This window comes from Silurus meridionalis, chromosome 17 (assembly GCF_014805685.1).
Source record: "Silurus meridionalis isolate SWU-2019-XX chromosome 17, ASM1480568v1, whole genome shotgun sequence".
NCBI classification, from domain to species: domain Eukaryota; kingdom Metazoa; phylum Chordata; class Actinopteri; order Siluriformes; family Siluridae; genus Silurus; species Silurus meridionalis.
The window spans coordinates 22,770,528-22,788,784 of NC_060900.1; the positions used below are offsets into that span (position 1 = coordinate 22,770,528).

General features: G+C 37.4%; 1 protein-coding gene across 2 annotated transcripts in view; it reads left to right on the forward strand.

Moving 5' to 3' along the window:
- ntng2a (netrin g2a) overlaps positions 1-9,351 on the forward strand; it is a 75,322-nt gene extending 65,971 nt beyond the window's left edge. Inside the window, exons 6-11 of one of the 2 annotated variants that reach the window (XM_046872145.1) lie at positions 1,977-3,191; positions 3,398-3,523; positions 4,994-5,065; positions 5,934-6,101; positions 8,160-8,294; positions 8,472-9,351. In XM_046872145.1, the coding sequence (XP_046728101.1) occupies positions 1,977-3,191; positions 3,398-3,523; positions 4,994-5,065; positions 5,934-6,101; positions 8,160-8,294; positions 8,472-8,689 (1,934 nt within the window). In that variant the 3' untranslated portion in view covers positions 8,690-9,351. The remainder of the gene's footprint in view (positions 1-1,976; positions 3,192-3,397; positions 3,524-4,993; positions 5,066-5,933; positions 6,102-8,159; positions 8,295-8,471) is intronic. The other variant, XM_046872146.1, reaches the window with a different exon arrangement.
- The last annotated feature ends 8,906 nt before the right edge of the window (positions 9,352-18,257 follow it).

The window sequence follows — 18,257 nt, forward strand, 5'->3', positions numbered from 1 at the left end:
CATTAGAACTGTTCCTTCAGAAGCTTCACCTTCATCTGCATGCAGAACGTGACTGGAAATATTTTTTTGTGTGTTTGATGCTAGGAAAAACAATTGGTATTAATGATAATGACAATTCAAAATCTTTACATAATACCTACCTGAACTCTTTAGCGTCCAGACCATTCAGGGGCAACTAATGGACTAGAATATTGTGTTATGTTTTCTTTTCTTCTTCATGCTTGAGATTGAAGAAAAAACTGCTTAACTCTGATTCCATAGATGATTGATGGTGGTAATTGTGTGCCATATTCTCTCCTGAGGTGGCGTGAGGCGTTGGGATTAAACCTAATTACCGCTGTGCTAAACAGATCATTAACATATATGGGCCAGGATGCCACGCTAACAGTGCCAAGCTTCTTTTAGTTCATTTCTACTCGTAAAGCTGCCCTTTAACTCATGACCTCAGGTTGTCATACCGACGTGAGACATGTCTTAATGTATGTAATGATTATAATTAAATCACAAGGGATAAGCAATGCCTGTTCACATCACTAAGATATGAGAGATGCTATGCATGCATAAAAATAAATCCATGCAAACAGGTTGATATAATCTTCATTATAACCACTTATAGTACTGTTGTTCAGTATCGGGTTATTATTAGGTCACATGACTCAAAAATCATTGTAATGCTGTATGTTATATATATTTTATTGTTTTGGCATTTTCAATGCAGGTGATATTTGCTTTTATTTAATATTTGATGGGAGATAATAGAAAATATATGATATTATATTCTACAGGATATAATGGAACAGTTACCAGCATGTCACTTTGAATGGGAAATACAGTATATAGTATCACTTGGGGCTATTTCCGCTGCCTATTTTATAGAATTAAAAATATGGTATAATCCTTTCAGACAGATACACAGACAGAAAAAAAAGGGAGTAAAATGACAAATCTGGATGAGATAAAAATCCCAGTGAGACTACAATGAATTATGACATTATATCATTTTGCAATGTAAAACTAATTCACTCCAAATAGGTTTTTATTCACACAACAGTCCCAAGCACAATCTAAGTTTTCCCTTTGTGTATTACTTACACACAAATACAAGTAGAATTAAATATAGTGAACCATCACCAAACCATCTGGTGTTGTTTTCTTTTCTATGCATTTTCTATGACACTGTTAAAGACAAAGATAAACAAGTTACCCACTATAAATAAAACAGTCAGTTAATTACCCCTAAGCAAACCACCCCAACCCCTCTCCTCCCACTTACACAGCACCCATGTGACCCAGCAGGTGTAAAAAAAAAAGAAACAATTGTTGACTGCAAAGAAAGGGCCATAATATTTACTTGTCCAAAACCAGTCTACTGTCATGTTTTGCCACTGGTTCAACCTTTTTTCTCCTCCACCCAGGTGTTTATGAGCATCCACCTATGTGTTTCACAGCCATTGTAGTGCTTCAGAACACAATCAGCCACAGTGGGTGATAAATCATTAAATACTCTGTTATTGTGAAACACAATGACTTCTAAGCGCTTGCTGTGCGGCAGGTGGGACTCAGCTGAAAGGCCACAGCGAAATCGTTTCAGATCTATTTTTGAATAGCGATTGAATGAACTGCTGCTAAATATTTCATAGGAGAAAAAAGAGGCCAGGTCATGGTGAGGGACACCTAAAAAGTGCCAAATTATTGAACCCACGAAGGTAGATAGATACATGAAACCATAACAGGAAGGAGCGGTAAGACCTGTCCTTGAGTAGGGTAGGGGGGTTGGTGTAGTCATGCTATCAGGGCACATGTATCTCGTTTCTGCTGAAGTAGAAATGGCAAAGGTTGAACTAGTGCAATTTCATCCATTACCTCAAATATATACGCCCTAAAGGCAGCACAGCAGGATCATGGGCTTCTATAGTGACAGTAGCTAGGCAGAAATATTAGCTCTTTGACTATCTGTGGTTTGTACAATGTTACAGCTACCTCAGCATCGGATGTGGTCACTGCAGTATCTGACGAGGCTGTCAATGCGACAGATGATGTCACGCCAATGACTGCAGTGTTGAGCCGAGAAACGACTGCCTCGCAAAATCAAGCAAGCGACTCAAGCTCTCGATTGTTCACTACTCTTGCTCCTGGAGTATCTCGTGGAGTATCTCAGATAACAACCACAGTTACACCAACAGATGGAGTTGCATCAACACCAAACCTGTCTGTCCTAGCAACTAAATTCATTGAGGCCCAAACACCCAATGTGGAAGAGGATCCAGTAGTTTCTCCTTTGGGTGCAACCCTGGTAACAGATGGATCTGTTTTAGTAACTGATACAGTAACAGCAGTTATAAATAAAGTTTCTCCTTCAACCTGTGTAGTGACCTTGATAACAGAAGCTGTTGCTCAAGCAAATGATGTGCTCACTCCAGTAGATGATGTGATTGCCTCAGCAATGGATGCTGCTTCTCCCAAAACTATTTCTGCCACTCTGGCAACTGATGAAGTTGCACAAACAACAAATGAGATGAATGGCACACTTATTCCAGCAACTTGTGCGATTGCCCTTGTGTCAGAAATTGTCCCTTTATCGACAGATGCCGTAACACTGGCTCTTGATGGAGCCATTCAGAGACCTGGTGCTGCCTTAACAACCAAAACAATGGCTCCTACTAAAAATACACCTTCATCTGATCTTCGTACAACACCTCCAACAAGTTTGCCTGTAATTCCAGTACCAGAATCTGCTGAAGCTACTTCCCCTAAGGCACCTTCACTTGATAGTCTTACTTTGCAAGCTCTGGTGCCTGAGACTAAAACCTCTGAATTATTTGTACGGAAAGCTCCTTCTCCTGATGTGAGTCTCCCTGAAACTCCTCCTCTTGAAGTTGCTGTACCTGCAGCCCCTACTCTTAAAGCTCCTCCTCCTAAAATTGTTGCACCTGAAGAACCTCTACAGAAACCTGCATCTAAATTGAATTCTCTTGGTTCTGCTTTTTCTCCTGAAGATCTTCCTGAATCTCCTGAACTTAATGCTGTAGGTCCTAAAGCTCCCCCTACATCTACAGCTGTTTTCCTTCCTAATGCACTTCTTCCTGTTCCAAAGGCTAAAAATAGGAAAAGTGATATGCCATCTATAGATGAAAAAGAGAAGGCAGAACCTGCTAAATCGGGAGACCAAGGCAAAGAGAATAAGAAGCCAGGTACAATTCTGTATTGCAGTTACACGTACCCTACACACTATTGTTACATTTGTGGCTAATGCCAAGATAAATGTAAATCATTTTGGCATAACATCTGGCCCAGTATCTTCAGGCACACTGTATCATTGTCAGTCTAATAAAATAGAGTGAAATGCATGAAATCTGATGTGTTGTCTTTGCTGTGGCAATCTTTCTGGTGCAACCAGTATCTTCAAATGCTAAGGAGGAAACCGAGACTCATAAACTCGGGAGGAAGCATTCCAAAGAGGACAAGAAAGGGATGGAAAAACATAAGGAAAAAGAGTTTGAGAGGAAAGAGCATGGGAAGAAAGGTATCTGAAAATAGTCAGTGTAGGTTCTATGGAGATGTGTAAATTACATGTGTAAGGCTATAGATTTGTCATTAGAAATGCCATACTCTCAATGTCAAATGTCATAGTTTCAAGTTACCCAATTTACAAAGATATTCCACTCATTTTGGGGTTTAATTTTTGCTCTCAGGGTTGAAAAGGAAAAGTCTATTCAATTTTCTTTTTCATCTGTGATTTGACCTTTTGCAGTGTAACATAAAACAATATTTAAGCTAAATATTGAATCATTAAATTAAAAACAATTGACTATACTTATTGAAAATAATAATTGAATGTAATCACAATATTGACAGCTAAGAGTTGAATTAGTTGGTTCCCTGGTGGTCTAGTGTTTAGGATGCGGCGCTCTCACTGCTGCGGCCCGGGTTCGATCCCCGGTCAGGAAACCAACCCGAGCCATTAGGGTTGCAGAAGCCTTAGTGCCGGTCCCGATAAATGGGGAGAGTTGCGTTAGGAAGGGCATCCGGCGTAAAAACATGTGCCAAATCAAACATGCGGATGGTCCGCTGTGGCGGCCCCTAATGGGAGAAGCCGAAGAAAGAAAGAAAGAAAGAAAGAAAAAGTTTAATTAGTTAACTATTCTTAACCTTGTAAAACAAACTTGTAGAAGGAACCAACTAGAGGTCAACTGATTAATTGGTTTTGCCAATTAATTGGCACCGATAGTTGATTGCTGGATTTATCGGCTATCTGCACAAAAATCTATACTTATAGTTTTTCCGGGTTGTGTTTTTGCTGAAGCGGCTGAGAAGATCTGCTGTCATTATACGATACTAGAGTGGCCTCTAGAGGCGAATAACTGACCCCACGTTCTGTTTAATTTGGCACCTAAAACTGCGCTGCTGTACCTCATTCGTGTTAAATCATAGTCCTTTAGTAGGTTTACTATTAACAAAAATGAAAAATGTATTATTAATGTTGAAATTCACAAGCAATCAATAAACAATTCTATACATTAATTAACATCAGTTAATAAAAAATTATCTTACTTTAAAGCGTTACCGTAAATCCAATCACCCTTAAAATTTAAGACTTAATATGCAAAACAGTAAAAATAAATAAATAAAAAGGTACACCACCATGGAATGCCTGTGTTTTCTTCCAATTTCTATTTAGTTTGCATATTCAGAAATATATATTTTTCCAGTGTTCCAAATTGAAAAGAAGCTGAAAATAAATTCCATATGAGCGGGAATATCTGTAGTTCTCAGAAGTAGATTTAGCGACTGTGGAGCGTTCGGTGTGTTTTGATATAACCAGATTTGTGTATAGAAATCCCATATTGGGACTTCCTGTGTAGCTTGTGTTTGGAGAACCAATATTGTTTCTGATCGCACCCTTTTAGTGCAGTTGCCTGTAATATTTCTTTTTATAGTTTTAGTCAATTCCCTGAAGGGAGTCAATTTAACGGTACTTGATTTCATTCCAAAGTCATTCAAAGGCTTTTGATACCCGGTGGTCCAAGAACTCAGTTGACGAGGATAGCATATGTCAGATCTGAAGGTAAGACAATACCTCGAGATAAAGAGAATCAAATTCTTGCTTTGTTTGACAACATTTTGGGCTAATGTCCTGAGCTTCAAGTTAATGGGACGCACTGATATTGGAAACTGTGGGAAAAATAAAATTGTCTTTCTTTATTACATTCTTCATTTTTATTTATTTATTTATTTATTTTTGTTGGTCTTCATTTCTGTCCTGCATGATTGGCTTTTATCTCATAAGGTGAGCCGACACTGCTGTATTGGTGTCTTGTGTAAGATAACGTAAGGATTTCCCTGCAGCTGTATTAAAATTGTTTTCCTTTCGAAGGCCCTTTCCGGCTGCCTGTCTCACTTGAGATTGGGGACTGTTTGTGAAACATTGTTCATGTCCCTTCACTGATCGACGGAGTAATTGAGCATTTATATTTCATTACTTGCTGTTGCAGTCATCCCACAGCTGGATGGATAGTGCCACATCAGGCTTGCGTGTCCCCGCATCTTTAAAACATCATATCAATTATTTATTGTCCCTGAGCACCGAAACAGTACAGACGTGGAAAATCTTTGCTTACTACAGTAAATAAACTCAACTTTCCACTAGAGTGCTGCAAAATGGCTTTTGAAGTTTATTTGAATTTCCTAAAAAGCACTCTTGATGTTCCATTTCAAAATAAATTCAGATTCGAAATGAATATAAATTTTTTTTTTTGAGTTGCACAAATATAATAGTCACATGATTACTCTATTTTTTTCCCCTTACTATAAGAAATGGATTTGATCTTACGACTTGTGATAATGCTGATCATCTGCTACACTGCCCTCTGTCTTTCCTTCTCTCTCACTCTTCTTTTCTTCTTCTAACACCTCTGCTCTCTCTCTTTTACCAGACTGTGAGTGCTACGGCCACTCAAACCGCTGCAGCTATATTGACTTTATCAACATTGTAACTTGTGTAAGCTGCAAACACAACACTAGAGGGCAGAACTGTCAGCACTGTCGCCTCGGATACTTCAGGAACGCTTCAGCCGAGCTGGACGATGAGAACGTTTGTATAGGTCAGTGTGATCTGCTTCAATATGCTTACCTCATTTTTTTTTTGTAATCATTATCTGGAACCTGATTATTTGATTAAATTAGATTAAAATGAAGTATTGTATTATTTGCTTGTAATTAGTGTACAATATTGGACAAAAGTATTGGGACATCTAACTTTGGACATCTACGAGAGACCCAAAGAGACCCAAATCTGAGCGAGATTGCCAGCATGACAATATCCCCTGTGCACAAATCCAGCTCTATAATAATATAATATAATAATATAATATAATAATATAATAATAATTACATGGGTTGAGTGGCCTGCTATAGAGTTTTGACCTCAACCTATTGAACGCCTTATGTATTAATTGGACATGTATTGAACGTAGGCTGACAGATGCACTAGTCCTCAACACCGACACGTTATTGAAAAGCCAAAAACAGTTGATTTGTGAGGGTTTCTTTTCTAAAATACAAATTAGACACCTCAACACTGCATAAACCACAAAACAACACAAAGGAGTAAAACGATCTTTAAAATTAATAAATACAATTACAGTATCATGTCACAAAGTAATATAATAGACAAATAAAATGCCGATATCACCTCGTCTGCAGAACAAATAAGCCAAGGAAGATAAAGCTGCTGTGCAAAATGTGATCGGTATATATACCGAATCAGCAGTGTAGTTGAGTAGAGAGTAAATGTTGCTAATGTCTTCGATACTCAGTAAAATCAGAACAAATCAGTAACAAAAAGATTTTTCCTGCAATGGAAACTTTGACCTCATCTGTACCGGAAAGCACTGACAGTGAAAGACACATCGTTTCAGCAGAGATAATAACAACTTGTTCATGTCCCTGTGAATACTCTATGAACAATATTACACTGAGTGCACTAATATATCTTTGATTTGACTTGCAAAATTAATGAACACCTTCTGACCAATCAGAATCCAGAATTCAACAGTGCAGCAATATATATATATATATATATATATATATATATATATATATATATATATATATATATATATATATATATAAAATAGACTTGTATAATGATATTGCTGGCCTTGTTGGTAATATTGGTCCAGGATGTTGGTGGAGAAATGCTATTGGTGATTTTGCCCGAGATTTTGAATGGCACAATGAAAGACTGACCTCTGCTGGACAGAATAAACCCACATAATAACAATGCAATACAACAGACAGGCCTGAATACACATTACAGCTCCTGTACACAAGGCACTTTGTTCACAAGCACTCTGTCACTGCCAGGCTAACAAGCCTCACATAGGAATCGCAGCACAAAGGCTAAACAAACCTAAACCTTTTTTTAAAGACTGAAACAAAAAAAGTGCCACTGTGACGGATGAACTAGTAGGACAGTTTCTCACACAGGCTTTGAGAAAACACTGTGTGAATCTGGAGACTTTGTAGATCCATCAGCGTACTGCTGTAGGGTGTTGTTCTAAATCCAGCTTTCTCATCCTGTGCATTAGTTCTAACTAAGTAGGGCTTCTTGTGCACCTGCTTTAAATTTATCTGCTGATCGAGAGGGAATAAAGTCAGGTGTTCCAGGGCATGCTTGCAGGCTAAAAAAATAAATAAATATGACAACACTAAAAACCAGCATGGAAGCTGCAAGTGCAAACAGATGTACATAATTGTTACAGCTGACAGATGTCAATATTCTTTATTGTCTTTTTTTCTTTACTTATTAGTAAAGCTGTTTTTTAGTGCATGGAATTTTTTGGTTACTTTATTGGAACAAGCAACAAAGGTGTTCTGTTCTGTAGTTATTACAATGAGAAATTTATTGTCATGTAAAAAATGGACTCCTAAATGTTTCTGTTCATCTGATTGGTTTAATTAACAGAGAAAGTCCAACCTTGTGATTACTCATTATGATTAACCTATTCATTCTCAAGGATGCATTGGTGGATCCAGAAACTGTCAAAAGTACCAAACATTTTCTCTTTTACTGTAGTAAAATTTTAATTGTGATCGATTATGCAGCGCAATCCAGGACAATTATTGAAATGCTATACACTTGGGCTACTCTTCCACAGAGTGTAACTGCAATCAGCTGGGCTCTTTACATGCTCGCTGCAACGAGACGGGTTTCTGCCAGTGTCGAGAAGGCACCACGGGCCAGAAGTGTGAAGACTGTTTGCCTGGATACAACTGGAAACAAGGCTGCGTTGGTAAGTCAGCATCTAAGCTACAGTATAGTGGCCATTTACTACGGAAGTAAAGCCGAGTTTAGTTTTTTCATAACGTTTACATGAAATCTTATCAGATTGCGTTGGACATTGCACATTGTTAACCCTCACAGCTTCTCTGTGTTTAAACACCTTTCTTTCTGCTTTGCCCTTCTTCAGAAAACGTCTGTGACGACGAGATTCAATACTGTCTGAACGGTGGAACGTGTTATCAGAATCAGAAGTGTATTTGTCCACCTGACTTCAAGGGCGTCCTGTGTGAGCAGGCGCGCTGCGATGGTGAGAAAGGCTGCAACGGCAGTCCTGCCTGCTACCTCAGCTTCATAACTGTGCTGTTCTGCTTCCTCGCCAACAGCGTGCTCAAAGCCAGTGCCTAGTGATCTAGTGCTCGCCTCGGTCCTAAACCTCGGCCCTAAACCTCGGTCCCGCACTGTCAGCCTGCCTCGGACTGAACCATGCGGACAGAGGAGGGGTCACTGCAGCCCCTGCTGCCCTGAGGGGGCCACATGGTGCTGAGATCTTCTGGGCCGGAGTATGTTTTTAGGGCAGCGCGCAGTCCCGGGTTATAGTCGCCTTCACACAGATGAGAAGCTGCTTGCTCATTTCCTTGCATCCCTTAACACTTGAGCAGAGAAAAGTATGAACTATGAGACAAAACGAAGAAACGGCAAATCACTCTAAAGAAAAAAGTGTATATAAATATATATATAAATATATAGATGAGTATATAAATATTGTTATATATTTTTTTTCTTCATTCGTCATTCTTGTAGTTGTGAGTTGTTATTAAGCTCACTGAGATTGATTTATTGCATTTATCTGGGGTTTCTGTATAGCAGTGTTTATTACACAAGCCTTCTCAGGCCAAGGTTATTTACACTTCTTTTTGAAATACTTTACCACATACTTTATAGTTTGGTGTATGTTTTCATGCAGTTGACCTGAATGGACAGGATGAAAAGGTGTTAAGTGTCTGTGCTGCCAAAGGAGAGAATATTGTTGTAGTTTATGTAGATTATGTTTATATATGAAATCCAGAAAAAGGTCATTTATATATATATATATATATATATATATATATATATATATATATATATATATATATATATATATATATATATATATTCCCAAATTTTAAAATCTTTATCTATCTGAAAAGGAAAGTATAAATTTCTGTAAATGAATTAAATGTTCATTTATTATTTTTTTTAGAAATTATTTTTGTTCTGAGTAAATGTTATATAGATATAACAAAGCATTTTATTGCAGTTCAAACTAAAATAATTGCATCAGTACCTTTATTTTATGATACTTCTGATGCTTTGGAATGTTCCTCCACTTATACCGTTATAGCATATAAAGAAAAATAAAAGCTAAATGGAACAACATGGTATCCAACTCTAGCTCCATTTAAGCCTCACACATGGATGCCAGCATGCATAGATTATGTACACTGACCAGCCATAACATTAAAACCTCTACAGGTGAAGTGAATCAGGATGTGAAATAGACAGTATGAGGCAGCAAGTGAACAATCAGTTGATGTACTGGAAGCAGGTAAAATCAAGCATGAGGATCTGAGCGACTTTGATAAGGGCCATATTGTGGTTGACTAGATGACTAGGTCACAGCATTTCCAAAATGGCAGGTCTTGTAGGGTGTATGCAGAGTCACGGCCGCCCAGGTCTCATTCATGCTTGTGGGAAGTGAAGGCCAGCTTGCTTTGTCTGACCTGACATAAAATCTACAGTAGACAACATTGATGAAAAAGTTATGATAGCTGTCTGAAAACACAGTATGCAACTGCAGACCAGTGAGAGTGCCCATTCTGACCCCTAGCTACTGCCAAAAGCTCCTACAATGGGTTAAACATCATAACTGGACCATCTGATGAATCACATTTAATTTTAAATCATGTGGATGGCTGGATGCACGTGTGCTGCTTATGTAGGAAAAAGATGGCACCAGGATGCACTATGGGAGGAGAGAAAAAAGGTGGTGAAGGCAGTGTGATGCTCTGGGCATATGTTTTGCTGAGAAGCCTGTCATTCCCCTCGCATGTTGCTGTTACTTTGACACATTACCTACTAAAACAATGTTGTAGATCAAGTTACACCCCTTATTCATAAAAAACTTTCTTTCGGCTTCTTTTTTTTTTACGCTAGAATCCTTTTCGTAACGCAACCCTCCCTATTTATCCGGGCTTGGGACCAGCACTAAGAGTGCACTGGCTTGTGCAACCATAATGGCTGGGGTTGGTTCCTTGAGAGCGCCGCATCCTAACCACTAGACCACCAGGGAACCTACATCATAAAGATATTCACTAATTGGGCAAAAATATGCTCAGGAGTTTTTTTGGGGTGCGTTAGAATCTGTCTAATCTAATCAGGCATTTGATCCATTGGGACCATACCTCGAATCTTACAGGAATGAAATTATAAACTGCTAATATCGTGGTGCCAGATACAACAGCAGATCCTTTGACAAATCAGAGCTTTTTTAGTGCCACAAAACAGACCTACACAATATTAGACAGGTGGTTTTAATGTTACAGCTGATCTATGTACACCTGGTCCTCTTAATAAACCTTTTGGGATCTTATTCATTCCAACCATCATTGATTGATTGGTGACTTCACGACTGTAACCAAAGCTCAAAAGCCAAAAAGAAAAACCATCACCTACATTAGATTATATGACAACCAAATAACAGCAAAAGCACAACAATGACATAAATAATGTGCTGTGAGTAAAACATTGAGACTGTTGGTTGACCGGTTGGAACAAAACCCTCATTCTGATGCTATGTTGTTGACATGAATTTATTGAACAGGAAGTGCAATACAGTTTTTCATCCCACTCAGTGTCAGTCTATATCACTGTGGTAACAAAGTGGATTAGAGTACTATAATGTGTTAGTGACACGTGCACCAAGTTGGACTGCTGTGATGACAGTAAATGGAAGTTGTTGTATTTTCACACCTTTTACAGGCTTTGCTTTTGGGCTTTCCTTATCATGATGGAACAACTAGCTGACTCAAAGTGTACTGTCAGCATTCCAAAGAATAAAATCTTGACAATCAGAAAGCACATATGTGGTGAATGCTCGTTTTTTTAAACACTACAAACACATTCAGTGGTGGACAAAGTACACAAACCATGTAGTTGAGTTAAATTAGAGATACAGGAGGTAAAATATTACTCCAGTTAATGTAAAAAATGCTCCCTTTAAACTTTCACTTCAGTAAAAGTATAACAGTTTTTGACTTGAAATGTTCTTACGTGTCCAAAGTACTATGATTTATTGTGGTTATAATGTTTGTATTATCATTTTTGTCAAAAGACTGTTGCTCAATCAACTCAGTTTTTGTGAAAAGACTCTGTTACTCCTAGCACATCAATCTATTAATAGAATAACATTAATGATGTTCATAAAGTATGTTGGTGATAAGTAGATATAATAAACCAAGCAGCAATCAAAACAAGTTTAAAACAGAGCGTGCGCTCGACCCTGATTGGTGGCTTGACCCCTTAAGTTTTTATCCACCTTATAAATTAAACAGAACGACTGATTCTGCGAAATGTAGTTGAGTAAAAAGTACGATATTTCACTATGAAATGTAGCCTGTATTTCTCTCAATCTTGTTTGTGAGCTTTTCTTTGCATCCTGAACAATTCTTCTGGCAGTAGTGGGTGAAATCTTTCTTGGTCTACCCGACCGTGGCTTAGTATCAACACAACCCCTTATATTCCACCCTTTATCAAAGTTTGAACAGTAGCGACTGGCATTTCCAAGTTATCTTCTTTTGTCCTTCCTATAATGCAGTATCCAGCCAAGTCAGTGCATCACCTCATGAGCTGCGAAACTCTCTGACTTACAGGTGTGGAAACGACCCTTTAATAGCCATTTAAACCTCTATGTGTCAACCTGTGTTTTTATAACAGGGCCAAACATTCTAGCATGTGTAAAATTTTGATCAGGGTTGTTTTTTTTGTGATTTCAGTTATCATTAGGATTTAGAAAAGAGTCAAGTCCAGTTTATTTCTATAGCGCTTTTCACAACAGACATTGTCTCAAAGCAGCTTTACAGAGTTTAACAGTTAAGGTGAACGATGTGTATTTATCCCTGATGAGCAGCCATGGCGACTGTGGCAAGAAAAAACTTCCTTAGATGTTATGAGGAAGAAACCTGGAGAGGAACCAGACTCAAAAGGGGAACCCATCCTCATTTGGGTGACATCAAGACTGTGATTATAAATCTAAAACCAATACAGAACACTGGAAAGAGAACCAACATAAGCACTGGAGTGTAAGATTATGAGTACTTCTCTTTCTACCGTCTTTTACAGTCAAACTATGTGATAATTAATGACTTTACTTGACAAATATCCTTAAATAAACAAATATATACTTTGCATTGTCATATCATCCAAATAATTGGCAACATTTAACAATTTCTTTCAGGGTATGCAAACTTTTGAGCACAACTGTATGTACAGTAATGATTTACATTTACTTCGTGACTGTCCACCACTGAACACATTATAAATAGATAATCGATCTACATGTCATTTATACAGCAGCAATGTTTTAACTTATTATTTGATAAAAGCAGTTCATTTAGTAAAGGTGGTTGTAATAATGGCGTAATGTTTTGTTTCTCTTAAACTGTGGCAATGGAATGCTTTTTATGTATTTGTAGTTCAATTTAATTTACAGAAAGTGCAATATAGCTTCCCACTTATGCTAGAGCAGTTAATCATTTCAAAAATGTAGCTTGTCATATCGAGAAACTGCAACACACAAAGACTTTACTTACTGTAAAAAATAATTCTGTCCATAAATATTACATATGCATCTCCTTGAAGTACAGTGGAACCCGGTTATCTCGGTTATCTCCGGCATCGCGGACGTAAGTTTTTTCGGACACTTTGCTTTGTGTGTTTGTGCGGATTACTTCAGCCTGATGGTCATAAGTTTTCAGAAACTTAGTTACTGTTTATTTTTCTTTTTTTTCCACATGTGGACTAAATGTGAGACGGCACTGTGCAGCCCTGTTTTTTTGTGTGTTTATAATGTTGGAGAATATAATAAAGGTTTGTATGGAGAATGGACGGTGGTTTGTATTGTATACTGGTGAATCTCTGCTGTTAGTAGGTGCACGTATGCCTTTTGTTGTTAACAAACGTATGTACATTTTTATAGCATGCCTTCATCAAACAAATCGCGGCAACGCTGTTGTGTAAAAAACCCTCCAAAAACACATGCATGCACATTCTCATTTATTAACGCACATCATGTACATAAAGAAATTTCAAGCACGTTAATATATTGCCGCCATTTTGATTTTCGTTTCTCTCGATCATCGGTTACCTCGATGCTTTTTGGCGACCCCCTAGGACATCGACATAACCGGGTTCCACTGTAATTCTTTTCAATAATCAATAATTTGTTATCAGTTGATGTTAACTAAAGTTAACTAAATCTCCTTGCACCCTAAACTAAAGTTAGTATCCAGGTAATTTTGCTGTTACTATGGAAACGATCCAGGAAAAAAGTCCATTATAATCTAATATATATATATATAGCCGCGGCGTACGACAGTGCGTACCAGCTTCCGGCATCGTTCTACAGTACTGTACATACAGCCTACTCTACTTATGACCAAATCTTTGTTACGACCGGTCTGTCGGTCCCAATCGTGGTCGTAAGTCAACGACTACCTGTATGTATATATATATATATATATATATATATATATATATATATATATATATATATATATATATATATTTATATATATATGTGTGTGTGTATGTGTGTGTATTTAAAACTTAGACATTAGACATCTCATTTTAAAACTAGTCCCAACTCTTTCAATGACCTTGTGCTATTTGTGACAAAAAAATAACTAACAACAAAAAAAAAAGCCTACATTAGTCCTCTCACTCCTCTGTTAACATTGCAGGCATCACACTTGCTTAATGTGCATTGCATCATATATCACTGATATACAGCAAATTCAATTTTGAACCATTTATTTATCTTCTCAGTGAGTGCCTGGGGGATCAACTCCTGGTCCTCTTGATGCAACATATATGTATTTACACACCTATAGTAAATGTATTCCCTATTAGGAGCTCAGCTTTTACTACAGTGATGACAGCCATATTTATGCTAGCAATAAAACCTTCTACTGATTTGTTACTCAACACCAGTACAGCATTTTATATCTGATTAAAAGCACTAGGGGAATGGTCATTTTCTCCAATGAAATGCTGTCTCAGTAAAGGAGTGATTTTTCTTTTTTTTTACATTTTGCAATGAATATTCTTTATATTTACACTAAGACTATAACACTATTAGCTCAAACCAAAAGAGTTGATTGATATTAAGCCCTTTAAAGTAGACAAGTCACAGTGCCATTTAAATGTAACAAACATTTCAAATGTCCATTATATATATATATATATATATAAAAACAAACCAACCCATAGTGTTTGAAAGTGTGTGTGGCTTTTTTTATATAATGAGTTATAGTTTCTTGTTGGGTTTCTGGAAAGCGACCTTGAGAAAGGTAAATGTTTTATAAAGGTGCTACACAAACATAATATTAAATGCTGAAAGCTGCATTAGAAGTGTTGATTAATGTTAGATTCCTGGTTTTGCTTTGCAATGAACAATTACTAGACTATGATGATCACAGACTCAGACATGCTGAGCATGATAAAAATGCATAAAGCCACCTGCGCAGAGAGGAAATGACAGTGATACACAGAGAGAGAGAGAGAGAGAGAGAGAGAGAGAGAGAGAGAGAGAGAGAGAGAGAGAGAGAGAGAGAGAGAGAGAGAAGCACACTTTTTAGTTAGCGCTGCTAATCCCAGGTGACTTTGCTGGTCCTAAAAAGAGAGCAGCGCTCTAATATGTATGCAACCCACAACTGATCTGTATGCTATAATAGAAACAGAATATATAAAAGTCAAAATGCATAAAATAAAAAGGAAAGGCAGCAATTAGGTTTGCTCTAGCTCATTAAATGATTTTTGGGAAAACCTATAGATCCCGACAATTGATGGTGTTCTTTTATAAAACAAAAAACAGTTTTGTTCTAAGAGTGTGAACAGCATAATGTACAAATAACATAGTTTGACCAGATGTATAATAATGTATAAGAATACATACTTAATATATTAAATACATGCTTAATATTCGAATACATTGAATACATACTTTCTCATAAAATTTATAGCATTTTATAGTTAGTGATGTGGGCCTTCTAATATAATTACAGGTGTCATGGTGGACACCGGGCTCAAACCTTTACATATTAATCTGGAATCTGGTTTCTGAATGTACTTCAGGTACTATTGCTGCCTTCAGGGTGACCAATTTGATCCTGGGCTCAGGTCACTGTCTTTGTGAAGTTTCCCATATTCTTTTCCCTGTAGCTGCATGGGTTTCCTTCTATCTCCCAATAAGCATGCAGACTGGTTACTCTAAATTATTCCCAGGTGGATGTGCAACATGTCCACTGATTGACTAGCTTCCCACCCAAACTGTATTCCCGCAACCATGGACTCGCACTCTCTATTGTGAAAAATACATATGTATGTATACCTAAATAATTGTGTAAGTAGAAAGAAAAACGCAAAAAATGCCTTTAGAAACAGTTGACTTCCCCCCCCTTCCTCACATTGGTTTGACCCACTGCCTGCTTTCCCAGTTCATCTCACCTACTCTACACACACGAGTCAGGTGTGTGTCTGAGGCCCATTTAATGTTCAACTCCATTAACTAGGGTATTTTATTCACTTTAAATAAAGCGATTCTCTTTAATGTAGTTGATGCAGACTCATCCATAAATTAGTTGCGGCAAAAATGTTGATTACGGATGTAATTTTCCATGAATCTGCTACATTATTGATTAAAATATGACTTATCTAGTCAACGTTAGCTTGTTTACAATAGCTTGTAGCATAGTGCACTGACACTAACACACCAAAGCCGTTTCCCATGCAGTGTTTTATTTGTGATGACTTGGTATAATGTTAATTTAACATTTGCGGCCACAATTAGCATATTGTTTATCTGTGCATTTACTAAATGAGCACTGTGCTACATCTGAACTGACCCCACTGTATTTTTTTTTTTTATAATCAATTTCTATTCTGTTCTTAAGTGTCTTCATTAATTGTAAATAAGTGTAACCTTTTTTTAATTCCTTGTTTTGCTTTGTCATTGAACCTGAAAAAGTTTGAAAATAACCCTAATGACGCAGTCTCCATGCTACAATAATAATGATAAAAGCAAAGTTTTTCACTGTGGGGACACTGTGTCTTTATAAGTACAATTTGACTGTATTATATGTGTCCCCCTTCAAAAATTGCTCATAAGAAATTTTATATTTATTGTGTCCCCAAAACACTAAATTAATTTAGTGTTTTAAAGGAAAACAAGTAGTTTTATAAATTCATATTTAAAAAAAAAACTAAATATGATTACCAACAAATGGCATAGTGTGTTAATTAAAAAAAAATAATCTGACAGTCTCAAAACATTGGAACAGACTGAATCCAAGACAGAAAAGGAGCACACTGCCTTTCAAAAGTTTGTAAACCCCTAGTCTTTTACCATTTTTGAAACACATACAGTGGTGTGAAAAAAGTGTTTTTATTATTAAGGGAAAACAAAATCCAAAACTACATGGCCCTGTGAAAAAGTGTTTGCCCCTAAACCTAATAACTAAACCTAATAACTGGTTGGACTCCCCTAGCAGCTACAACTGCAATCAAGCTTTTGTGATAACTTGCAATGAGTCTGTTACAGCGCGGTGGGGAATTTTGGTCACTCATCTATGCAGAATTGTTGTAATTCAGCCACATTGGAGGGATTTCGAGCGGAAGCCCCTTTTTAAGGTCGTGGCACAGCGTCTCAATAGGATTCAGGTCAGGACTTTGACTAAGCCACTCCAAAGCCTTTAATTTGTTTTTCTTCAGCCACTCAGAGGTGGACTTGCTGGTGTGTTTTAGATTATTGTCCTGCTGCAGAACCAAAGCTTCAGCTTGAGGTCACGAACAGATGGCCGGACATTCTCCTTCAAGATTTTTTTGTAAACAGCAGAATTCATGTTTCCATTTATCAAAGCAATTCTTCCAGGTTCTGAAGCAGCAAAACAGCCCCAGACCATCTCACTACCACCACCATGTTTTACTGTTGGTATGGTGTTATTTTTCTGAAATGCGGAGTTACTTTTATGCCAGACAAAATGGGACACACACCTTCCCAAAAGTTTAACTTTTGTCTCGTCAGTCAACAGATTGTTTTCCCAAAAGTCTTAGGGATCGTCAAGATGTTTTCTGGCAAAACTGTGATGAGCCTTTATGTTCTTTTTGCTCAGCAGTGGTTTTCGTCTTAGTACTCCCCATTTTTGCCCGGTCTCCTTCTTATGGAGGAGTCATGAGCACTGACACTGACACTGAACATGAGTTGTTGTATGTCTTTTGTGACTCTTGGATGAGTCGTCGCTGTGCTTTTGGGGTAAACACTTTTTCATACAGGGCCATGTAGTTTGGGATTTTGTTTTCCCTCAATAATAAAAATCTTTATTTAAAAACTGCATGTTGTGTTCACTTGTGTTATCTTTTACTAATAGTAAATTAGTTTGATGATCTGAAACATTAAAGTGTGACAAACATGCAGAAAAAAAAAAAAGAAATCAGAAATCACACCGCTGTACATGTTGTTTTTGTTTTTATGCAACAATCTAGGTAAAAGGCAAAAACACACAATTAGATGTGAATGACTGGAGGAAGGTTCTGTGAGCAGATGAGTCAAACAGAAGAACTTGTGAAAGACGGAGAACAGGAGAGATGATGTTAGCAGGCTGCCTCACACCCACAGTCAAACATGGAGGTGAAAACTCAATGGTTTGGGGTTGTTTTGGAG